Below are 25,543 nucleotides of genomic sequence, written 5' to 3'. Positions count from 1 at the left end.
TCTCATGGATCACTGGAAGCATTTTTGGCCCCTCCACTTTATGGAAAGCGGCTCTGGCTCCCCAAGCTCTAGGTCCCAGGAACCTGCTTCCCGAGGGAAGTCTGATGCGGCGAACCTGCCGGAAGTGGCTGTCACGGAGACCGCGCACCGGGCGGGAGCAGCAGAGCAGCGGCGAGAGCGCTGGCGGAGAGGCAGACTGGTGGGGGCAGGTCCCGCACTCCAGCTTCTTGCAACCGGGATTTGCTTTCTGCTTGCGCTGGACTGAGGTACCCGTGATGGAGTTATCCGAGGAGGAGAAAACCTGTTCCGGGTGAGCCCAGGCCGCCCCGGAAATGCGATGGCCGAGGAGCGGGCACCAAGGACCGAACTGAGGTGGGAGTCAAGGCGAGGGATGTAACTATGATTCTGGCCGTCTTCACCCCATCCGAGTGAACCCAGAATCTCCAGAATGTTGAAACCAGCCACGCTTGCCAGCATGGTTCTCCCCCGAGTGAGGATTTCTAAGCGCTCTGCTCCAGACACGGGCGGGAAACTGAGGCACAAGGCGATGGCATCTGTTGCGTGAAAGTCTTTATTACCCTGTAACTCAGCTCTTCCCTTGACTCACTGCAGTCTGGTCGGAAATACCCTTCCACCGATCTTCCGGCCCTCGCCGGCCCGCCTTCCCTGCCCCTCGCTCCAGAGGCACTTCCTCATCTTTTTTTCTCAAATACTTTAATCCGTGTTCCTTCTCTTGTGTGCCTCCAGTCACGACTTCGCACACACCTCTGTCTCCCCGGTCCGCCCCTCCCCTCCTTTCACTCTGGCTTTGCTTTCACTCGCTCTCCTCTTTACCTTTGGCCCAAATAGATCCTTATGTTGGGGTTTGGGGGCAACCGCAGGCAAATGTGTAGACCCTGCCGGGCTCATACTTGACACTTTGAGACTCGGCAAGAGGCAGTTTAGAGCTCTGTGAAAGGAATTAGGTGGTTTGGTTTCTAGTCTAGGTTCAGCTGTTACTTGTGAACTTTGTGCAATCGCTTAGCCTTTCCAAACCAATTTCCGGATTCAGTCAACCTTTAAAGCCCTGCTCCAGCTCTAAAATTCTCGGTCTCCTCCAACCACCCACTAAAGACAATCACAGTTACCTGTCAGGTTGGAAACAAAGAAATAAAAACAACTATTTTAGAATCATGTATCCAGTTTACTCGCAGTTCAGACTTGAGCCCTATTTTGGATCAGATAAAAATACAGCAAAACCTTGGATTGGGAGTAACTTGTTCTGCAAATGTTCCGCAAGAGGGGCAAACATTTCCAATACATTTTAACTCGGTAAATGAGCAATGTCTTGCAATAGGAGTAGTAGGTGATGTGGAATGTCACATGGTCACAACTGAGTCAATGGTTCTTGAAATTCATTTTGATGTACCAGTGCTTTGGATTGCAAGCATGTTTCCGGAAGGAATTATGCTCGGAAACCAAGGTTTTACTGGCAGTTTCTTTTGCCATTTGATAAGGTACTCATTCCATAGCACATGTGAGATGCTTTTGTTTAAGTGGTTATTGGAGTTAAATATGGTATATAATAAAATTTTTTCACTAAACTTTCTCATTTTGTTTTCTCTAGATGGGGTTTCAAGCCAAGATACTGGATTCTTCTAGTTAAGATAAAGAGCTCTGAGTGTGTAACAGTGAAAATGTCATAATCTGCGTTAACATCCCACAACTTGAAGGCATGACAATTAAGGAACACTCATGGACTTGTGGCACATGGAAATGTGTGCACAGAAAAAGGAAATCTGTGATTTTCTAAAAGTAGGAAGGCATTCTTCCTCACCAAAATGGGTGCATTCTGCTCAGTTATCAAGTTTGAAAATCTCCAAGAATTAAAGAGACTGTGTCACTGGGGTCCCATCATAGCCCTTGGTGTTATAGCAATATGTTCTACGATGGCCATGATTGACTCTGTGTTGTGGTATTGGCCTTTACATACAACTGGAGGAAGCGTGAATTTCATCATGTTGATAAATTGGACTGTCATGATTCTTTATAATTACTTCAATGCCATGTTTATTGGTCCTGGCTTTGTCCCTTTGGGGTGGAAACCGGTAAGAAAAAGATCCCTTAAGATAAGGAACTCTAATGATAATCATATATTTAGTTTATGATTTACCTGCTAACCAATAATATCAAATACAACATACTTTTTGCGTTGGTAGAGACTAACCATATTCTAATTACTGATCATTTAAAGTCAAAGAATTTATTTTGTATCTACTTGAAAATATTCATCTAAATCAGTACTTCCCAGAGAGATTTTGTTGAATACTTGTACTTCATTAAAAGGAAAGAAAAAGAAAAATGGAGGGGCTGGTGAGTCCATAGTCCTAAATTTAAGAACCACTGCATATAATTTCACAATGCAGTTTGGCTAGGATCTTACAATTTCACAATGCAATTTGGCTGGGATCTTTTTTTTTCTTAATTTTTTTAAATGTTCATTTGCTTTTGAGAAAGAAAGAGAGCCTGGGTGGGGGAGGGGCAGAGAGAGAGGGAGATACAGAATCCGAAGCAGGCGCCAGGCTCTGAGCCATCAGCACAGAGCCTGATGTGGGACTCGAACTCACAAACTGCGAGATCACGTCCTCAGCCAAAGTCGGACGCCACGCAGGCGTCCCTAGGATCTTTTTTTATGTAATATGTTAACAGCCCTCAGAACTGAGAACAAGTCTTTAGAAATTAGTGACTTAAATCATAGTTTTCAAATCAATGTTAAAATCATAACATTAGGAAGTAACAGTATGAATCAATTTATGGCTTTTTAAAAATTGTAGCAAGTTTATACTCATGAATTTCCATATTCCTTGCTGATGGGCACTACCTGGTAGCTTATTAGAAATGAAAAATCTTGGGCTCCACTCCAGACCTACAAATCAGAATCAGCATTTAACAAAATCTCCAGATGATTCTTAGGTGCATTATGTTGGAGAAACACTAGTGTTCTGTTTAAAGTGAGTACAAAGATGAGTAAGACGAATTCATGTTCTGAAAAATCTTATAATTGAGGAGAGAAACCAAGGTAACTTGTGTAAGTAATTACACTATGGAAAAGAATGTGATGAGTGCTGTTGAAGCTAGAAGGAAGCGAGCCTTTTTAGCTGTGGACCTGAAAGGGGAGTGTAAATTTCCATAAATGGGAAAGAAGGCATTTCAGGCATATAGTCTGAAATAACGGACGGGTTATGTACTGCAAATAAGGCTGAAACAAAGGCAGATTCTGGAGGGCCTTAAACACATGAGGGATTTTTAGACTATAGGAAGGTATTAGAGGTTTTCAAGTGAAGCTCTGACATAATCAGAGTCATGTTGTAGGAATATTATTCTGACACTAGTTTGCATTGGAGAGAAGCTATAGTACAGGACAGTAGTTAGAAATGATTGAAATAGTGCAAGGAGGGGTTGGGAACCAGATTTCCTAAAGAGTATCAGCTCTGATGTTTGAATATCCACTTCAAGATACCTGCCAAGTTGACAGCTACCATTTTTCTGAACTCCTACAAAGATTTTGGAAAAGTAAAACCAGCTACAATCAGTGACGATGGGTTTAGGTGGAGCATGGGGAAGAGAAATGAAAAGTGACTTCTGGGTAATTGGAATAGTGATGCTGCTGTTACCAGTAATTCATTATTTAAAAGTATTTCTGCTCAGATAAAAGGGCAGGAAATAAGCAAGTTCAGATTCCATCCTTATCCCCATCCCCCATAAAATCAAACCCTACGAAAGCATTTTCATAAGGCTTAACTTATTACTTAGGATCAGATATCTGATAGATTTTTGTTTGTATTTTGCTATCAAGGAAAATTCTCAGGATAGCATGTACCTCCAGTATTGTAAAGTCTGCCAAGCATACAAGGCTCCACGGTCACATCACTGCAGAAAGTGTAACAGGTACTGTATGTCTTTGCTACTCACTGGGGACTGATCAACGTGGTGACTGGTCTCCTGTTGTTGTTCTTTCTGTCACATCAGTCCTAGTCTTATTCTCTGCAAGGTGGCTTCTTTATAAAAAACACTGTCAAAATACTTCTGTCCATATCTCCACTGTAGTCTTAAGTTATCAATTCTGATAATAAGTAAATAATCCTCACTCTTTTTTGTTATAAGTGAAAAGCTTTTATTTATTTATTTATTTATTTACTTACTTACTTACTTATTTGGAAAAATACACGTTTACTTTGCTTCTTATCCTGCCAAGAGTGAAAAGTTATGCCTCCAAGTTGTTTCTATAGGTCAGGATTAATCATGCTTGTCTTCTGTCGTCTTAACTAGCTTTAGAATTGTTCTGAGTCTAAACTATAAAGGAGACCTGCTTTTTCCATTATTTTGGTTGGCTAACATTTACACTTTATCCATATCTAATAAATGAATTCAGGTGCGTATTATCACAAGTGTTTAATATAAAAAAAAAGCAATGGAAAGAAAACTGAATCACTATAAAAAATATGAAATAAACTGGTACCTTTTTATTTTTTTAATTTAATTTCTTAATTTTTATTTTAAAGAGAGAGCAAGTGGGGGAAAGGGGCAAAGGGAGGGTGAGAAAACCTTAAGCAGCTTAATGCTCAGTGCGGAGCCTGATACAAGGCTCAATCCCAAGACCCTGGGACCATAAGCTGAGCTGAAATCAGGAGTCAGACACTCGACCGACTGTGCCACCCAGGTGCCCCTGGCACCTTTTTAAATAAACAGCTATTCCACTAATTAGAAATTTGTGATAAAAGTGTTGAGGTTTAGGAGAACGTTTGTAGCAAATAAACGTTTGGTATGAGGCCGGGAAATTTTCTTCTAGCAACAAGGGAAGGAAGCTCAGTAAGACTTTGCTTGTTATACCACACCTTATATTCCATAGTTAGTTTGCTTAGCTCAGAGATTCCACATCTAAAGGATGTGGAAGGAAGGAAGGAAGTTAGTTTGTTCTAGGTCTGCTGGGTCCCATCCACCCCAGTGGAGATTTTGTGGTCTCTGTTGTTCTCCGCTTCAGTCACTGCATTTCAGAGCTAGAGGTAAATCTGGAACCCATGCTTATTTCTCTATGATGAACCTCTTAGCAGGACTCCTGAATTCTTTAAGCAAACTCCCTTGTAGCAGATGTCTTTTCCTCAGAAGCTGTTACAAAGCCTGCCTTTTCTTGTGCTGTTTAGAAATTGAAAGAAGTCACTGGTCAAAGTTGTTTAAAAACTCGTAAAGACTTTACTTTCTGTTCCGTAGAGTATAATTCCTTTGTGACTCATAGACATGCTGGATTCCTATTTGCTTGATCTTCTGAAGACCAAAGTGATTTAAAGTAGATTGGATTTTTTGCCTCATGTGTTACGTAAATTTTTCTTGTTAGATGTGTGCTGAAGATGGACCATCACTGTCCTTGGATCAACAACTGTTGTGGTTTCCAAAATCATGCTTCGTTCACACTGTTTCTCCTTTTAGCACCGCTGGGTTGTATTCATGCTGCCTTCATTTTTGTTATGACTATGTATACCCAGCTTTATAATCGGGTAAGTGACAACGTTTGTTATAAAATCACTTATGCCAGATTAAATGGCATTATTTCAGGAGTCCCATTGGGAAATAAGATTTCTATGATTTAGGTCGGGAAACAATTTTGCTTTACCTGTGTATGAATTTCTTTAAAAAAAAAAAGTACTAAAATTTAATTTTTAAAATTAACTTAACAGAAGTCCATGGGGGAGGGGAAGGGAAAATAAAAAACAAAAAGAGGTTAGAGAGGGAGAGAGCCAAAGCATAAGAGACTCTTAGAAACTGAGAACAAACTGAGAGTTTGATGGGGGGTGGGAGGGAGGACAGGGTGGGTGATGGGTATTGAGGAGGGCACCTTTTGGGATGAGCACTGGGTGTTGTATGGAAACCAATTTGACAATAAATTTCATATTTTAAAAAAGTACTAAAATTTAATTTTTAAAATGAGGAAAAATTATTTTGTTTTGGAAACTTACTAACTGTAGTCGAAGTTGATAATATTTTATTACTGTGTATATATAATTTATTTGATCTCACACTTTATAGCTGTGGTAAGAATAATTAGAAGAAAAGGAACAGGAAGAAAAAGACAACACTAATATTTTGTTTCCATTTGATTCGTGTGGCAAGGTGTAGTTCTTTTGTTCCAGTGCCTTGGAAGGTGCCTCATGAAGCAGGCACATGTCCTAAAATATGTAAAAGCTTTGGTTGATTTATGGGCAGGTAGTCATGAGATAAAGTTCAAGGGTCACAAATTTAAGTCCCTAATGAAGCCTGAAAGTAAATGAGATTCATAGGTCTAATGGGACTGTGGCACCGAGAACACTTGCCCTTCACAGATGGGACAACCCATATTCAACTTCAGCCTCTTTTTAATGTTGGAAATCTAGTCCAATAATACTAGATCTTCCAGTCTTTCAGGAAAAATTAGAAAATCTGCATTTTTTTGTTTAGTGTCTCCTGATTTTTAAATGTTGGCACCTGGCTGAATATTTTAAAACATCTTGCAGGCCGGGCAATAGGCATCTGCAGGCCATATTTGGCCTGCATTTTGCCTGTTTTTAACCTCTGGTTGTGGAACATGAGGGAAGAAACAACTGAATCCTCGGCTATCTTCTTGCTGTGGAAGGTTCCTGTAAATATTGAAAAGCCAGGAGAAGATGGACGCCACAGTCACAATTTAGACTGATGACTAGTGCTGTTCATACATAGTAATGTTAGTGGGCTGTGCCCTGCGCTTTCGAGGAAATAATTAAAAACAAAAAAAGTGACATTTGAAAATAACTAAGAACGATATTGCGCATATCAGTATGAGTTGAGGCCACAGTAGTAATTAGAAACAAATTGGAAATTCGTTTGCTCTTAGCCACCGCTTTAGGTTATCATTTGTTGATCTTTTCTGATCAAGTGGCTTTAAATGTTCCAGTAGCGTCTGACCCTTTATGACAACTGAATATTTCAAGTGTGTGTTTTTCTTTGTAGCTCTCCTTTGGGTGGAACACAGTAAAGGTTGATATGAGTGCGGCCCGCAGAGATCCTCTTCCACTTATTCCCTTTGGATTAGCAGCATTCGCGGCCACCCTGTTTGCATTGGGATTAGCTTTAGGAACAACCATAGCTGTTGGGATGTTGTTTTTTATCCAGGTAAGTTCCTTGGTTACCTCTAGCTAAAAGTTGTCAACTTATCGGGGCTGCCTGTAATGAGAAAGAGATAAAGGCTGCATTTAAGAATGCAGCGTGAAGTGGACATTATTGTAATATATTCCATCTAGGTAACTAATTTAACCTCTGGACTAGTCAGATAATTTTGAAGTAACTTTGCCAGCATTTCTAGGTAACTTACTTAATTTTTAGAATGTTAACTTGGGAGTCCTGTATCGCTTTATAATTGAGAAAGCTCTTCTCCCATTTATGGTCTCTCTTGATCTTCACATCAACCCCCCCCAGAAAGAGTTGAAGAGGAGTATTTTCCCTTCCGTACAGAAGAGTAATCAAATCACAGAAAGTGACTTAACCCAAGATCACTCACGCATGTATTCAGTAAACATAATTGGTAATACTATTTTATAACAGCATATATTTAATCATCATCATAATATAGCCAGCGTTTATTGCACAGTTATTATGTGCAAGACACTGTCTTAAGGACATCACATATATTAACTCATTTAATCTCAGTAACAACCCCCTGATTTGGATGCTATTGAATGCCTACTCTGATGAATTACTCTGCTAATTTCTGAGAGTACAGTAATGAAAATGAAAAGCGTCCTGCCCCTAGGGAAGTTCACAATTAGTAGTAAACATGCAACTAATACTGGGTGGTGTGAGTGTCATAGATTTATGTACAAAGTGCTGCGAGAACACAGAGGAGGAGGATGTGGCCCTGAAGAGATCACAAAGTGGTTATGATTCATTCCTTTCACCGAGTCAGTTTATTCATTAATCGAAGGCCTGCTGTAGGCCAGGTGTTGTGCTAGGCCCTAGCCTAGGAACACGAAGGGGACTCCTTGCCCACGGGTGTGTCTGTACGGACCCAGCCAGACTTCGAGGAAATGCCGAAATGCTGGACCTGAGGGCTGTGATGCATCGCCCAACCCGTTTACACGCATAGTTTTAAAATACGCCGATTTTGGTTGTACTTCATATATTCTATTAGCCTGGGATCAAATTCTTTGAAAAAATTTCCCCGGTGCCTCTCATTAAGAATCATATTAAAAATAAACTAAAAACCTGTGGTGTAAAAACCCACATCAGTGGAATTAGTCCTAGCTAGGAGGGTCAGTTAATAGAATCAAGACTGAATATATTGGGTTTTTAAGGTAAGCAGAATATCTGGTCATGTTGGGATGATAGGAGTCACTTTCATGTAATAAATAATCATAAATTTAAGGTTAATTAAAAATAGTGATAGATTTTAGTAACAAAATACACAAGTACTGATTAAGTAGATTATATCCATATTTTATTAATACTTTGGAAACCTTGATCAGAAGATAGTACTTAAAACATGAATTTTTATCAAAATAGTAGATTCAGATTTGATTATGGATTGCCGTAATCATTTTATGGAGAGGCGTTGTGGTGCAGTGCTTAAGAACAAGAACTTTAGAGTCAGATGGACCGCAGAGTGTCTTGCTTAACCTCTGTTATCCTGGTATCTTCATCAATGGAACGGAGCAACAAAAACTATCTCCTAGGGTTACTATGAAGATGATAATCTTAAATGGACCAAAGTTTCATCATAAAATTTTACTGTTCATTATTTAATTTTCAGATGAAAATAATTCTCAGAAACAAAACTTCCATTGAATCATGGATTGAAGAAAAGGTAAATTTTAATAATTGTTTCCTCAACATCAGTAAGGATTAGTTCATAGGCCAGATTAACTAATAAATGCCCGGAAGTAAAAACTTGACTGCCAGATGGCTTCCTTAAGTCATTTGCATGCCACATAAAAGGTAAATATAGGAAACATTTTGATTTATTCTTTATTTGACATAACTCCCACAGAAATCTGCTTCTCGTTCACCCTGGAGTTGGTGAAGAAGTCTAAACCACACATTAAACCATTTGGCCATTCTTTCTCAGGTTAGGGGAGAAGGCAGACCGTTTGGAAAGGAACTTCTGTCCTACCGAGGTGCCATTAAGGTGTTTTTTTTAGTGCTTTAAGACTAAAAAAACCTTATAAACCTGGATTATAGCATAGCTTGCCACAGACCTCACAACGTTTCCATTGTGATTCTGTTGTAAAAAGTCAGTCTGACTACTCCGCTCCCTGCTTAAAGCTGCTCAGAGCCTCACCATCACTGGAGCAGGGGTTACAGACCCAAATGCTTGCAGGGCCAGCCGGTAGATAACCCAGATGGCAGGAACTGGCCTGTGTACAGAGCTACCTAACAGATGAAGCTGAATGTTGCCTCAGGGGATACTCAGCCAGTATCCTGAGATCATCTCGTTGTTTTTCAAGAAAAGCAAGAGATCTGGATTTCTGTGACATCTCTTTTCTATTTTTAAATATTAGCAAGAAATTCTCATTAAAAACAAACACACTTTGTGGGCCAAATAAAACACACCAATGGGACACATTTAGCCCCTGGCAGCCAGTTTGTGGACTTGAATTTATAGCAGCAGCCCTCAGATGTTTCGGTCTCAGGACCCTTTTACATCCTGAAAATTGTTAAGGGCCCTAAAGAACTTTGGTTAGTCTGTGTAATATCGATGATTGCCATATTTTGTGTGAAAAATTGTGAAGATTTATTATTTCATTTAAAAATAACAATAATAAAGCCATTATATGTTAATAAAAATCGCATATTTTTAAAACTTAGTATATTTTCCAAAGTGAAAACTAGGGAGAAGAGTGGCATTGTTTTATATTTTTATAAATCTCTTTAATATCTGACTTAACAGAAGACAGTTTGATTCTCACATCTCCCATATTCAGTCTGTTGAGATATGTTGCTTTGATTGAAGTATATGAAGAAATTCCAGCCTGACACAGATAAGTAGATAGAAGAGGATAGAGTATTTTAATAGGCTTTTTGGATAACTGTGGATATTCTTGGATACTACATTGAAACTTGACAGGTGATAGTTCCTGAAAGGTTAGTTGCATGGGAGATGTGAAGGTACATCAGTAAACTTTGTATTTTTTTACATTTAAATGCATCAGTACATCTTGCTCTGTGAATGGACCTTTTACCCATACAAGATTTTATAGCACCAGGTTTTGGCCATTTGGAAAATACAATTTCACAGAGTTATGAAGATTTTCCAAATGGTGACACATTCATTCACATCACTACCAAGTTTATGGGGGAAGATCTTTAAATTCTGGAAAGCTTTCAAGCTCATAGTGGTGGATACAGATTTTCCAAAATTCTAATTTTCACTTGAAAGCCTTCATTTTTTCAGTTGTTTACATTGAAGTAACAGCTTGAGTTTGTTCATTTTTGAGAAAATTTCTGCCAGGTACTGACATTTCAGTAACCTTACTGTGTTTCATTATTCATTCTGTCAAGTAAAAATAGCGTTGTGTGAAAGAAGCTGGCTCCACAGCTTTTGTTAGTCCCAACTCAAACAGATGTTCTCCTTGAGACAAACACATCGGAATGCTTTATGTGCACTTTCCATCTTGTCACACAGAATATTCATAGGACATCTACTTGAGGTTGAGATTTAATAAAAAAAATAATTTTTATTGCTTCATCAGGGGCATTCTTATGTAAAACTTTTGTTTGGTTTTTTTTGTTTTTTTTTTTTTAACTATGAGTATGTACCAGTGAAGAATATGATAATCACTAATACAGAGGGGGCCACTGTCTTGATTCCTGCTCAAGGTACTGGCAATTTTACCCACTATTGCAAATGTCAACACAATGAAAAAAGCAAATGACATCTTAGTATTATGATGAAAGTTGCTTGACTTTGTTGGACCCCAAGAAAAGCTCTTGGGGACTCGAAGAGGTGTGCAAAGCATACTTTGAGAACGGCGGATAGACAGGTTTAAGTCCAAGCTCCTTAGCTTATACATAATCAAACCGTTCATGTCTTCCCCTTACCTGTTTCTTCTACCGCAGTTCCCACCCCTCCCCACCCCATTGCACTCTCGATACCAACTAATACCAGAAACCACAACTTATATTTTGTACATCCTGTGCTTCTGTATCTTTCCACATGTCATTCCCTCTGCCTAGGACACGCTTGCTCCCTCTTTTTTGCCTGATTTCTTGTCCCTCAAGATTTAGCTTAGGTGCCATTTCTTCCTAAGAACCTTCCTTGACTCTCCCTACACTAGTTTAAGTACCTTGTTTGCCTTTCCCATAGCATCTATCACATACCTCTGTTACCTTTTAACCCAGTATTGCTAGAATCCCCCCAACTTCACCGAGTGCTTCTCTTAGGCAGAGACCATGCCTCAGTCATGTTTAAACTACACTCATCCTGAGAATAGAAAAAGGAATAGATGTGAAATATAGTCTATATACAAAGTCTAGTCAAATAGTTGATCTGTACATAGGATTTCCTATATAAAGCGATTTGTATACTTCTGAAAAATCCACTTATGGACATTTTATATAAAGGCATGAATCCCAGTGAATGGATTTATCACAGAACTAAGAAGTTGAGAATTATCTACAGCTGTTTGCATTTAAAGCTTTTACTCTGAACTTACAAAGCCCTACATCTGAACTTCATAAAATTAAACTGTGTGATCATAGATGCGTATAGTGGCTTTTCATGAGATGCTTTGTAGAAAGTAAGTAAAATGTTTTCAATTCTGGAAAATAAATAAATAAATAAATAAACTACACTCATCCTTAACCACGCTTTGTTTGTTAAGAGCCGAAATCTGTTCTTTGAGACTCTTATCCGTTGTGAAGACTCTGAAGCTTTATAAAAAGAGAAAATAAATTATCCTTTACTTTTTGGGTGGGGATTTATATAGTTCAGTAGATTCATACATACATATAGCTTGACAGTTCTTTTAATTGAATTTAATTCTTTTATTGAATTAACATCAATATTACTTTATAAGTAATTGCGAGAAGTTTTCCCTAAAATACTGTCCCGTGATAATAAAATATTTCAAGGTACCATTTCTAGTTAGCATAATATATCCTGATTATATTAATAATTTTTTTTGAATGGCCGAGGCTCTGTATAGAATACCATGCTAAATTTAGAAGTTATTGTATTTGTAATATTTCTTTAAAGTTTATTTTTGAGAGAACGTTAGCGTGGGAGGGGCAGAGAGAGGGGGTGGGATCCAAAGTGGGCTCTGTGCTGACAGCAGCGAGCAAGCCCGATGTGGGGCTGGAACTCAGGAACCATGAGATCATGACCTGAGCCAAAGTCAGACGCTCAACCGACTGAGCCACCCAGGTGCCCCTAGAATGTATTTTAAAACTGCACTCTGTTGCCAAGTAAAAATTACAAATAAATGATTATATTAAGTTCATAGAAAATTTATCGAAATCACCACAACTAGAATTTATACAAATTTCAACTGGGTTTGTACGATTATAGGAATAAATAATGTATCTTTATACCACTAGGTGTCAGTGGAACTTAAGAAATTCTAAGCCAGTTTATGTCCTTCTGTTAAAGCTAACAATTAAATTTAAACAATTAATTTATGCAACCTGAATATTTAGGTATATGCATAAAATGTATGTATAAATGCATATATAAGTGAATGTATATACATGTGTGGTGGTATAAAAAATGAGAGAAGATCTGCACATATCTGCTAATTAAAAAAAAAAGTCAGAGAACGGTGACTCCCCTGGTGCACCTGCCCTGGCCATTCCCACAGGTGTTGCTGCCACCCAGGATGCACCATTACATTGTAGAGCACCCCACGCAAGAGTCCTTCTATCCTACATAAACTCCTGCTGTTTCTTAAATCTTTTTATCAACAGCCCTTCTTTACACCTGGATCCTTTTGCTTTGCTAAACAACCAGGAGCAATGAGGATTTTTTATATGTGGAGTAAAGCTGTTAACTCTTTTAATAAGCATTTTTGAATACTTGTTCTGAAATAAGCCCTGTAAGACATTTCCTGAATGATCTACGAGGTTGGTGCTGGGTAGCAAGGTCCTCTTCAGATAAATTTGTCTATGTCTTCTGTGTACCCTAACATTACAACAAGGAGGAAGCTTTTCTAGGAGTGATACAGATGTGGGAAGAAACGTATATTACTGTCAATACTGCCAATAGTATGTTCCTTAAAGCCAGTGAAGGCAGAGGCGTTTGCCACTTTAACATCTCTGTTCCCCACAGGCTAAAGATCGAATTCAGTATTACCAACTAGATGAAGTCTTTGTTTTTCCCTACGATATGGGAAGTAGATGGAAGAACTTTAAACAGGTATTTACGTGGTCGGGGGTCCCTGAAGGAGATGGGCTCGCGTGGCCGATAAGAGAAGGCTGTCACCAGTACGACTTAACAGTGAGTATTTCTGTTCAATCTTTCCTTTCTGTCTCATTTTCTTCCTCTAGTTCCTCTTAACTCAAATGACGTTTTGTAGTAAAATAATGATTTTTTTTTTCAGTAAGGCACTAAGGTAACAGTCCTAAATCACTCCTTGTATCATGTCTTTCTGTTAATTTAAATCTCTCTCTAATTCTGCATATGTGTGAGATAAAGTCCTGATCCGTTCACTCAGTCCTATAAAATCTGGCCTACAACTGCCCTCCCAACTACTTCCTAATGGGAATCGCCGTGTCCAGTCAACCCGGCTTCCTCAGTGAAATTCTTGTGCGTTCCTGCCACCTAATTCTGTCCATACTGTTTTTTCTCTCTAACATGACTTCCCTATCAGAAATAATATTAAGGTGAGTTTCAGCCCCACCTCATCGGAATTCGACACTTAACCATCTACTCTTGTATGGTGCTTGTGAAGTCTAACATTTTATTTATTTCTTAGATCTTAGACCTGTAATTTGACAAGATTCTGGCACAGAGGCCATGAGCTACCTCGATTTCCCCTACTGTGTCTCATATAGTACCATTTATTAAATTGTTGCTAAATAAGTCAAGAAAAGTGAGTCGTCATGATGACTTTTAGTCGAGACTCATGGATGAATCTCGCAGTCTGTCTGCCTTGTCTCTAAAGGATCTGTGAGTCTGTGTATCATCCTCACCTCCGGGACTAGCCTAGAAGCCCCAGGAGGACAGAGAGCGCATCTCCCTGATCCCTGGGCTGTAAGGAATAGTCAGTGAGTAGTAGACACAGATGAAGATTGTAGAGGATACTGAGAAAAGAGCCCGTCAGCTCCTGCTCGCGGTCGTAGGGCCCTCTTTCCTCGCTATGAGAAACATGTGGCCTTTGAATTGTCAGCACTGTGAAGTGCTCGAAAATCAGGAGTTTGTCATGTCACTCTGATGCAGTAGATGGCAAAAGGCTGTTTTTCAACCCTGAGGTCGTGTTTTTTCTTTCTGTATCTCCAGATCGAACAGTTGAAACAAAAAGCAGATAAGAGAGTCAGAAGTGTAAGTAATTTTTTGCAATGATACTAGTTTCTTTCTCCTTGTTGTCACGCTCTACACTTCTGTATAGTTTTTCAAATTGCCTTTGAGTAGAAGGCAACTGTTGGCTTTTATTAAATAATATTTCCTAACATAATTGTTGAAATTTGATACAGTTCACTTTTGCTTTCACTTACATAGTTTGGACTGGCCATTTGGAGGGAATGTAGTCAATTTACATTGCCAACAGAAAAATAATTATCCTCAGTCTAGCTCGTTAGTGTGAAACCCATCCTTACACTTCTGCTGTATAATATCACGGCCACTAGCCACATGTGGCTATTTAAATTAAATAAAATCAAATAAAATATTCAGTTCCTTGGTTGAACTAGCCACATTAGAAGTGCTCAGTAGCTACACGTGTCTAGGGGCTAGCACATTGGATACCACAAATATAGAGCATTTCCGTCACTGCAGAAAGTTCTATTGGCCAGCACTGTTCTAGAATTTAATTCTTAGCTAAGTGCTTGAAATGAAGGGTAAGAAAAGCCTGGAGAACTAGAAACGTCAGTTGCCTCCTATAAAGGAACTGGGAGGGAAAGACTTGTCACCTGATACTTTGGGTCCACCTTTAACAATTTAAATTCAAACTTACAGAAATTCAGGGGTAAATGTTAGATTGTTCTTCTCATTACTGACGCCAGGTTCGGTATAGAGTAATAGAAGATTACAGTGGTGCCTGCTGTCCTTTGAATAAGGGAATCAAAACCTTTTTCACGAGTCCCTGCACTGAAGAGCCTCGAATAAGGCTACAGAGAGGGGAATTCATTTTGGCCACAAGAGGGTTACGGTAAGTGATAAAAGTAGTGAATTTCTTCTTTAATGACAAAGTTAGCATCTCTCCTAAAAAGATTAATTTTAATCTCTTAAATATTTCAGATACTGGTTGTATGGAGATAAAATTCTCGATGATTCCTTTGTAGAAGGTATGGAAATGGAAGGGGGCGTTTAATAGAAAAGACTGCTAGTAATGATTCCATATTTAACAAGAATAACCCCTAACAGTCACTTGTCACATGCATCAGGGCACATAACAGACACATCCTCAAGCAACAGAAGAGGCTTCTTATGTTATTTCTGTACAGCACTTCTATTTTTCAGGTCTTTTTAATGGTTGCCAATATTGGAGCTCATTGTCACCTGTGTGACAGGTACTTGTGGAAGTGCCACTTGCTTCATGTGTGGTATCCAAGTCCCCAGCAGCCCTCTGAGGGAGGTACTAGCATTTACCTGTCATTGGCGAGGGAGCCAAAATGCAGTGAGACTGAACACGTTGCCCAAGGCCGCCCTAAAAACAGATTAGAGCCAGGGCTCCAAGCCAAGTGGCCTGTGTCCCAGATGCCTGTGCCACACACTCCCCACTGTGAATGAATATTCCTATTAAGTATTAATGGAAACTGATGGATTGAAATTTTCCGTGTCTCTGATTTTATTTAAGTTTTAGAATTGTTCCTTTTTATTTTTTTTAATGTTTTTTATTTATTTTTGAGACAGCGTAAGCAGGGGAGGGGCAGCGTGAGGGGGACAGAGGATCTGAAGCAAGCTCTGTGCTGACAGCAGCAAGCCCGATGCGGGGCTCGAGCTCACGAACCGTAAGATCATGTGTGACCTGGGCCAAAGTCGGACTCAACCGACTGAGCCACCCAGGTGCCCCTAGAATTGTTTTCTTTTTAAGTAAAGATTAATCCTGGATGCTTTCTTAAAAACACTGGGTTAACTGTTAATTAACCCCATATGACTCCTTGGGCAGCCTTGATATAAAAATTTACATGTTAGGAAAAAACCTAGAAAGGAAATTCACAGAAGCTCCAGGGACATAGTTCCCTGAAACAGATAAAGTATGACAGTGTGCCAAAAACCCCACAATCACACATGTGTAAATGAATGCCCAAACTGGGACATTCCGCCCCGACTCCCCTTAGGGGTTGTCCTAAACCACATTAGCACCTCTCCCAGGTAACAGAATTTGAGAAATAGTGATTTTCTAGCTTGTTAGAAGTATTTAAAAACCATTTTTTCCCTCAAATTATGCTTATAAAAGATGGTAAAGGGCGAAAAAAGTAACGCATAACTAAAAGCTTATTGATTTGGAGTAATAGGACTTATGGGACTCAGCAATATCATTGCCGTGGATCTATTTCACCTCAATTTTATTTTCTTCCTCAGGTGTTTCAAGGATACGAGGCTGGTTCCCTAGAAACTGTGTGGAGAAGTGTCCCTGTGATGCTGAAACAGATCAAGCCCCAGAGGGCGAGAAGAAAAATAGATAGCTACGGTTATACTAAAATTATTCTTTAAGTCCTCTCCATTACTTGAAAACTGTACAGATTACTAAAGAATTATGCAATGAGCCTACTCTGGTTAAGGTGTTCTTTTCCTCAAAGGTGCCCTAGTGCCATAATCTAAATATTTTTATTACATTTTGAAATGGAGAAGCCATTCTGCATATGCCTTTGAATTCTTACCCCTTTTGCCACCTCTTCCTCTCCCCAAAAGGAAAAACACTTCACCCAAGGAAGTCAGTTGCATTTTCTCTAGGACTTTTTTTATGCGCTGCACACTACGGACCTCACCTGCAGATACAGTTCCCCCTTTGCCAGGAGCATCTGCATGTGATGCTTTTATCCTGTTTGCCCCTCAGTTGACATTTCTTATGTGATATTCTAGATACTATAGAACATAATATGTAAGATTCAATATAAGCTTAAATTTTATTACCTGTCTTTTAATAATGCAGATTTTGTCAAATCAAATAAAGATCAATGGATGTTCTGTATAAATCTAGTTTTTACTAGTTTCTTTTGGCTGACTAAAAAGGTTTGTCTTAGTTCTTTATGGAAAAACTTCTTTACAACCATGTGAAAAATTTGCACGTTTGAGCTGCTCATTCATTAAGCGAACCCTATTAATGGCATATTGAGATCACAGCATTCTAGGAAACTTTCAACCTAGTGAGCTCCAGCTGCTCATGTGTGCTTGAATCTATCGAAGCCGGAAGCTTATGTGACTGGTAGGACCTAAGCTGGTGGATTTGGATGCTTAAAGTTGGGCTTGTCTAACACAAGTAGAATTATAGAAGTCACCTACTCTGATACTAATTATTTCCAAGGCAGGGAATTTGAGCTCTGGGCGGGGGATCAGGCATGTAACAGCACTTAGGAAAGGGCACTTGGCAGTGAATAAAACATGACTCTGTCCCATTCTAGTGATAGGTGGGGAGGTGGACAGAGAAGCAAAACCTGCATCACATGGAGCCATTGATTATGAAGAAAGCGGGTAAGATGGTCTGATGGAAGGGACCCGAAGCAGTTGAGGGGACAATCATGTGCCTCTGGGAGCAGCTTGCGTTTCAAGCAGAGGGAATAGCCAGAACAACAGGCGGGGATGTGCCTGGCATGTTTGAGGAATGGGAAGGCAGCCAGTGTGGTTTAGTTGGAATCAGTGAGTTGGGAGTAGGAGAAGAGGTCAAGGAGGTGATAGGAGCCAGGCCATGGAGGGACCTGTAAGTTAATTCTTGCCTTCCTTTGTTTCAGATACTCAAGAACAGACATTCAGCTTTTCTGGGCTCAGGGTCTAGAAAGACCATCCAGGAACATTCTTCTTACCTCCAGTTAGAGGACAGAAAGGAACACTGTTCAAGTCTACTTAGAACACAACAAAGATGGTAAAAGATGAAATGATGAATTATGTGCTTGGTTGGAGTTGGGACCTGGCTGGTATTTATTTTATTACTCATAGCTGTGGGATGAGAAGGCCTGGTTCTCTAGACATTGCCTTCAGTAGCCACCAATCCTGGTTGCATACAAGAATCACCTAGGGACCCTTTGAAAATCCCAATGCCCAGGCTGTACCCCAGACCATTTCAGTCAGAATCCTTAGGGAGGCAACCAGCCATTATTAGTATCTCTTTAAACCCCTCAGGGAATTCTAGTGTGCAGCCCAGTTTGGGAGCCACTAGCTTACTTGACTGTTAAGCGGTCCTTGTCTAAGACTGATTCTGATTCTCATCACGGTCCGTGAGGAAGCACACCCCACAATGTAAGTGTTTGCAGTGGTTTATTTTAAAGACTTTACAAGTGGAAGCAACACGTGTTGTCTGAGGGTGAGGTACAGCAGGAACTGGAGTCCAGTAAAGATCAGTCAGTTCCTTCCCAGAAGATAAGCCTGTTGTGAAGGCCTCATGCTTGTCCATAGGCCTTTGTTCCCAGTTCAGGAGGCTTTTCCTCAGTGCTAGCTTCATTTACTGGAAAAGTGCACTTGACATAAGTTTAAACTCCTTCCCCTGTAGCTTCCGGCTCGGCAGCAAACTGTAAAGAACAGATTTAGTCACCAGATACTACTGGAGAGAACACTTCATGAACATTCTTTTTGGACAGGTTACAGGCCCACTTTTTTTTAATTCTCCCCAGTCAGAGAAACCAGTAAGTTTAGGAAATGTTCAGTATGATCACACTTCCCTTCTGTTGACAGATGTTAGTATACACAGAAGTACATAGGAGTTTGTCTCTTAATATTAGTTATAAGAAAAGGTTGATTAAAAATTTCAGTGGTTTTGTGGAATCGTTAGAAAACATGAATTACAAACCACTTTTGAGAGCTTACAGGTCTCTTAATTTGAACGTCGGAAGGCCTAAGTGTTGGGACTGTCAACAAGTTAGGCTTACTGTAAAACTGTAAGGAAGAAGTCATTTTGGCTCTTGAACTAGTGGTCACTTAGGCTAGAGATCGTGGGGGAGGGACAAAGAATGACAAATGGGCCTTGAATAAAAGTATGCTGATAAAAGTAGACCCAAAACCTAAATGTCAGCAATATTTAAGATGGAAAGGACAAATTTGTGTAGTTCAGGGCTGAGCTTTTACATGATAAGTCTCTCAATATTTTTTAAAAGCCCCAAAACTATGGTTTTTATTAATTTAGTAGGTAAAATAATAGGAGGAAAGACAAAAAATGAACATAAGATTAGTATTTATCCATAGTCCATACTCCTACAAGGCAGGCTACCGCTGAGCCCCGTCCAGCTGCCAAGTACCTTACCCTACTCCTGGATATTTTCATACAGGCTATTGATTTGGGTTTGAAAGTACTTGGCAAGCTCTCCGCGCTTTGCTTTCAATGTTGGGGTCAAGAGCCCATTTTCAATGGAAAATGGGTCTGGATGAAGAAAGATGCTTTTGACCTGGAAGAGAAGATACACACACACATGTTTATTAGTAATTCAGACTTTTCTGCAGAGACTTCTGCATGCTATGTGAAGAACTTTATAAAAGTGGGGTTGATGAAGTAAGGATAAAGACAACAGTAACGCATGCCCATTCCCAAACTGATAATTTGGGAAACGAGAGGGGAGAACGGATAATTGACAGCAAAAAGGACTCTACAAGCAACTATAAAAAGTCACTGCCATTTGTATTTAATGCATTAATGGTACAAAATCTCAAATCAATTCCTTGGGAACTACATTAAAACCCCGTTATACATGCAAACTTTAGAACTTTCTAGTGTGACTTGAGATAACTAGACAACTTCAGTAGTACATACCTGTTCAAAGGATTTAAGACCACTTTCTCTCCCAATTTTCTGCAAGTCTTCTAAAATGGCTTTATTTATAACCTAAGAAGAGAAAACAAGCTTAAAGCACGGCTATTTGAAAAAGAGACCACAAGAAAGGCTAAGCGTGAACCAACTCAAAATGCGTACAAAAGGCCATCAGGGTAAAAGCAGGATATAGGTGTATGTATGTACAAGCACATTTTATGCTTAATAATGCTCAAAAGACTAATGAGAAGGAAAGGCAAATCTAAATGTTAGCAGATTTTCTCTGGATGGTATTTTTTGATTCTCTATTCTCCACATTCATACTTTAAAAAGAATAGAGGGTTTTTGTTGTCGTTTGTTTTTAACTCCCCATCCCATCCTATCCTCCTATCTAATAAAACCAGTCAATTTCAGCTACAGCCACCTATCCTAAGTTCAAGAACAGCCAGTTCTTCCAGAGAGGATGGCATCATTGGTGCCTGAGTTGGTGGGGCCTTTACTCTCCCACGGTGGGCCCCGTGGGTATGCATAGAACTTTCTTAAGCAAGACTTACTTGGTTTTTGCACAGTTCTTCAAGGGAGCCTTTAACCCCAAGTTTGGCTGCAAAGGAGGGCAGCACTTCTGGGTCAGGAACCAACACTCCCACTAAGGAGGACTGTGGAAGGCAAACCAGGAACAAGAACATGTGAGAGCTAGGATAGCGGTGGCCCACAGTGGATGACAACAGCAGGATTATATCTTTGGAATAGATACTTCCCAAGACCTCAGCTCAATATAGTGTCCAACTCTTTTCTCACCATACATTTAAAACCTTCATGGAACTCTGATCCCATTTTCCTACTCAATATCTTTTTACAAAAATGTTCTATTCGATATCGATTACTCAAAAAGAAACAGTGTTCAGCCTGAAGCCTAAAGCATCTCTGGCCTCTTTGCCAACCCTTGCTCACTCCCCAAAAGCTAAGTTTACACACGGTATATACAGTTTGTAGCTCTAGAGGAACTCCCACTGTAGTGGGAACTAAGTGTGACATGGGGCTGTTTCTTATCAAATGACTACCCATTGGTGCAACCATGACAACAGATGCCATCTGTTTACAGATGCCATCATAGACCATTTTTGTTTTTTACATTGTATTGCCTTATTTGAGGGTTGAACTGTGGCTTCATTTCTTCGGTTTTATAAACTCAAATCTTTTCATCCTAAACCCATTTATACAGATTTCCTGTAGCTACAAGAACCGGCATGGCCTGTGCCTGAAAATGGCTAATGTTAAAACAGTATATTACCCGTAAGCTATCCCCGTGCACAAAAACTTGCAACACCGGTCTACTCCTGATGTAGATATTTTCTATCTTCTCTGGAGCAATGTATTCTCCTTGGGCCAGCTTGAAAATGTTCTTTTTACGGTCAATGATCTTCAGAGTTCCATTCTATACGAAACAGAAAACAGCATCAGTGTTTTTGAGCCCCAGAAACGATGTCAGCGTAGAGGGGGAAGAAGTCACAGGTATTTTCCTTCTACATCTTGACTTCACTACAGACTTTTGAGCAAGCTTTCATTTCTCTTTTTTGGCTTTGGGGAAAGGGGAGGGGAGCAGCTTCCAGCAATAACCTATAGTGTTATGTCCTTGTGGAGGGTCCACGTGCAACCTCGGAAAACATCCCCAGGACCTGCTGAAGTTGTGTAAATGGTTGCCTCATCTAATGAAGAAGCTTTGCAGCTGTGAGTTTCCAAATAACGTAATTTTCAATTATTCCATTTCCAGAACTCTCAGGAATAGGGAAGGACTTATCTTTTTAAGACAAAATTTTTTTTAATGTTTATTCATTTTTGAGAGAGAGAGCATGAGCGGGGAAGGGGCAGAGAGAGGGAGATACAGAATTTGAAGCAGGCTCCAGGCTCTGAGCTGTCAGTACAGAGCCCAACTCAGGGCTTGAACCCACAAACTGGGAGATCGTGACCTGAGCCAAAGTTGGATGCTTAACCAACTGAGCCACCCAGGCACCCTGTGGGAAGGAGTTATCTTTCTTAAGACTTTTGAATTAGTTAGATCTCCCCCTCCTTGACTCCCTTCCATGTATCCCTCCTGTTAGATCCTGGAGCAGGCTAAGATAGCTTCATGGTGCTAATCAAGTCAATTATTGTGCTTCGTGAGACTGAAGCAGGGCCGGCGAAGGCTCTCTGACCAGCCACCAGAGGTCATGTGCAGCTTCATTTCTCTGAGCTTATTGGCCTGAGGAGCTTAGGGTCTTAGGGATTTAAATTGTAGAACTGGGCAAGTGGCAAATACAATCCACATGATCACACTCTAAGTAGGACAATAGACTGAACCAACCATGGAACCATCAAGGAGGTTGACTCCAGAAATTAGCCATCAAGTCAGCCTAACAGACATCATCTGGAAGTGACTAATAAGGCTCAGCCTTCGGTAGTGTGAGGGACTTTCTCAGAATTATATTTTTGGTCCATGGGAGAGCTGGGTCTAGAACCTGCCAGCCTAGGTTCTTCAACTGTATTTTCTTCTCTTTATAGTATGAGGATGCCACAAGCCGGGTAGGATTCAGACGTAACTCCTCTAAGCTGCCTCAGCTGATTAATCTACTCATATCTCTGCCTGTCTTGCTTATAAGCAGGTAATTCTCTTCAGTCCAACGACAGAGGCTCCTGGCAATTTTGAAGAAGCACCCACCGGGAGCCAACGACCAATGTCTCCTGTGTGAAGCCAGCCGTCCTCATCCAGAACCTCCTTGGTCTTCTCAGGGTCCTTCAGGTATCCTTGGAATACATTGCTGCCCTTGATGCAGATCTGCACATAAGACAGCACAAGCTGGTAACAGTGGGAAAGGCTGCAACTCCCAGCAGAGGCACTTCACAAAACGCCTGCTCCCACCTCCAATCATTTGATGGTTTCCACTACAGTGTGAAGACCACCAAATTTTACTCCCTGTTGTAGGGGATAGGAAAGTGAGACTCAGAGATGTCCATTTCCTTGGTCAAGATCTCAAGTCAAACCCAAGTCTCCTCCTCACAGTTGTGTGCTCTTTTTGACATAAATAGATTTACTATGGATGTCTGGGCATGACTACAGAGCACAACCTACCCACCTCTCCTTCACTGTTCACTGAAAAGTAGTTCATGTCAGGCACATCTTCTAGCTTCACATGATTGCAAGCCAGGGGAACTCCGACGTGGCCTAGAAAACACCACCTTGAATCAGCTGGGAAACCATGAAACAGTGATAAATGTCCAGGAATGTTTCTGACTTATTTATGGATTGACTCTAAAACAAGAAAACTGAAAAGTCATCCAGTGCCAATGCTGGATAGCCAAGATAGAAAGGTCTGGACTGAAACTTGAGTTTGGCATTTGCCACATTTGTCCAAAGCACTGAGGTTATCTAACTCAAGCCCTAGTTCCTTTAGAACCCTCCTGCCAACAACTGCATCTCCCACCCAGTAGGTGGAGAACCTACCTGATGTCCAGTCTCCAGGTAAAGTAAATGTACAGCCAGCAGAACATTCTGTTTGGCCATAAGCTTCAAACACCTGGGGAAACCAAAGAAGGGTTTGAGACTTACTCAAGAGAAAGCATGAGGTGGCAATACCCTGTGGAAAGACATGAGGAAAGCAAGGTCTCTGAGGCTTGGAAGATACTTGGTGTCCTAACACCTTCAATCTGCTGGTCGGGGGCAAACAAGCACATAAGCTACTGCACTGGGGCGGGGTGGGAGGGGGCAGTGAGGGGGCCTGTGATAGGCAGACTTTGTAGAGATGGAGAAGAGGGCATTTCCAGGAAGGGTGTGACAATAGGACCTACGTATCTGTTGGTTTTAGGGGCTGAGGGAAATGAAGTCATTAAGAATGGCCAAGAGGGTGCTAATTTGAAAGAGTAGATGACCTCTAGCCTTGGCCATCAATTAAAATCATTTATGATGGTGGTTATATACAGAAGGGGACACTATGAGGACACAATGTTTCATTTGTGCCATGAATGTTGGTCAGATGGATGAACTAATTAGCTATTTGGGGGAAAAGAGAGAGAGAGAATGTCTACACCCAAGCACTTGTACTAAGTTCCAGATGGAACACAGGCTTAATTAGGAAAAAGTAAAACCATGAGATTATCAGAAAATAGGAATGAAAGCAGTCTTATGAAATACTGGAGTTAGGAAGTCCTATCTAAGCAATTCAAAAACCACAAATAGAAAAGATGAATCAGTTTGATTATGTAAACATTTGAAACTTTCATATAGCAATACACAAGGCAAAAAGATGAGACTAGGAAAAACATTCACAAAAAAACAAATATTACTATATGAACTCTTAGAAGCAATGTGAAAGAGAACTTTATTATCCATTGGCCATTTTTCTAAAAGAAAATAATAGAGTAATTCCCGGAAGAAATACAAGTGCCATTAAGTGATAGAAAAGATGTTCAGTGTTAATAAAAGAAATAGAACTGCAGTGAGACTTTTCACACATCTGCTTGGCTAAGCTTTAAATGACTGGGAAAGCCTGACAATGGCAAGAATGTGGGGGAAATAAGATCTCGTGTATTATTTACAGGAATGTATAAAAAGACAAGATCTTTCTGGAGGGAAGTGTGATAATCTACATTCATATGTGGGGGAAAAAAACATATATTTTGACCCAGTAGTCCCTACTTGCAGGCATTTAATACCCTAAATTGGTATTTGCATCAATACTAAAGGATACACAAGTATCCTTATCAATTCATTGATTATAACAGTGAAAAAATAGCGACTTAAATGTCCATCCATAGGAGACTAGTTACTTAGGTACATCCAATAAACTAATAACCATTAAAATGATGTTGGTCTTTATTTGACCAGGACCAATGTTGATGGGGCACTGTTTAACAAGTATTTTAAAACTGATGCCAGTTTATGTAAAGGTATGTATGTATGTATACAGATGCATAAAGAGAAGGCTATTTTCTCTTGACTTTGAGATTTTTGGTGACACTCTCTTTGGTGCTTTTCAGTTGCGTTTTCATTTTTAAAAGAGTGAGCTTTTTGTGTGCACAAGTGAAATAGGCTATTTTCAAAGAAGGTGCTTGGCTTACCGGACATCCTATTGCCGCCCGGAGGAACATCAAAACTGGGCTGGAGATGGGGGCAGCTGCAGTGACCATGAAGCTAACCCTCCCGCCAAGGCTGTCCTGTTCAGGAGAAACAAAAGAGCTGCTGAAACCTATGCCCTTGGCTTCAGTTTCTTCCACTGCAAAATGGGTAGAACAGCCTACCCAGTGTTTTTATAAGAGTTAAACTAGTTAATTTACAAAGCACTTACACTAGGGCATGCCATTGAGGAAAAGCACTTAAAATGTTAGCTTTTATTGTCACTTACATCCCTAGCTGAGACTAGACTTGCAAGTTTTTAAAAATTTCCTCAGATGATTTATATTCCCAGACCCTTCACATTACTTAT

The 25,543-nt window shown here is 40.1% G+C and overlaps 2 protein-coding genes across 7 annotated transcripts in view; one reads left to right on the top strand and one right to left on the bottom strand.

Moving 5' to 3' along the window:
* The first annotated feature begins 104 nt into the window (after positions 1-104).
* Positions 105-17,330, top strand: ZDHHC6 (zinc finger DHHC-type palmitoyltransferase 6). 2 transcript variants are annotated; one of them, XM_007087169.3, is made up of 11 exons: positions 105-372; positions 1,607-2,087; positions 3,836-3,927; positions 5,372-5,531; positions 6,997-7,158; positions 8,792-8,845; positions 13,304-13,471; positions 14,474-14,515; positions 15,196-15,341; positions 15,431-15,477; positions 16,718-17,328. In XM_007087169.3, the coding sequence occupies exons 2-11, from the start codon at positions 1,821-1,823 to the stop codon at positions 16,819-16,821; spliced, it is 1,242 nt and encodes a 413-aa protein (XP_007087231.1). In that variant the 5' UTR covers positions 105-372; positions 1,607-1,820; the 3' UTR covers positions 16,822-17,328. The 2 variants fall into 2 exon arrangements, with proteins under 2 accessions (XP_007087231.1, XP_042816319.1); XM_042960385.1 differs by lacking the exon at positions 105-372 and having other exon boundaries at positions 2,041-2,087; positions 5,464-5,531; positions 16,718-17,330.
* Positions 17,331-18,590: 1,260 nt separating this feature from the next.
* The window catches only part of ACSL5 (acyl-CoA synthetase long chain family member 5), a 45,106-nt gene continuing 38,153 nt past the window's right edge, over positions 18,591-25,543 (bottom strand). For 4 of the 5 annotated variants that reach the window (XM_042960670.1, XM_042960668.1, XM_042960669.1 and 1 more), the window contains exons 14-22: positions 25,179-25,274; positions 23,566-23,638; positions 23,198-23,286; positions 22,783-22,899; positions 21,379-21,522; positions 20,642-20,743; positions 20,091-20,162; positions 19,587-19,728; positions 18,591-18,858 (exon numbers count right to left, since the gene is read on the bottom strand). In XM_042960670.1, coding sequence (XP_042816604.1) covers positions 19,588-19,728; positions 20,091-20,162; positions 20,642-20,743; positions 21,379-21,522; positions 22,783-22,899; positions 23,198-23,286; positions 23,566-23,638; positions 25,179-25,274 — 834 coding nt within the window. In that variant the 3' untranslated portion in view covers positions 18,591-18,858; position 19,587. Of the gene's footprint in view, positions 18,859-19,581; positions 19,729-20,090; positions 20,163-20,641; positions 20,744-21,378; positions 21,523-22,782; positions 22,900-23,197; positions 23,287-23,565; positions 23,639-25,178; positions 25,275-25,543 lie in introns of all 5 variants that reach the window. The other variant, XM_007087176.3, reaches the window with a different exon arrangement.

Source organism: Panthera tigris, chromosome D2 (genome assembly GCF_018350195.1).
Source record: "Panthera tigris isolate Pti1 chromosome D2, P.tigris_Pti1_mat1.1, whole genome shotgun sequence".
NCBI lineage: Eukaryota > Metazoa > Chordata > Mammalia > Carnivora > Felidae > Panthera > Panthera tigris.
The sequence above is the reverse complement of the archived record's forward strand: the minus strand, read 5'-3'. Positions and strand labels throughout refer to the sequence as shown.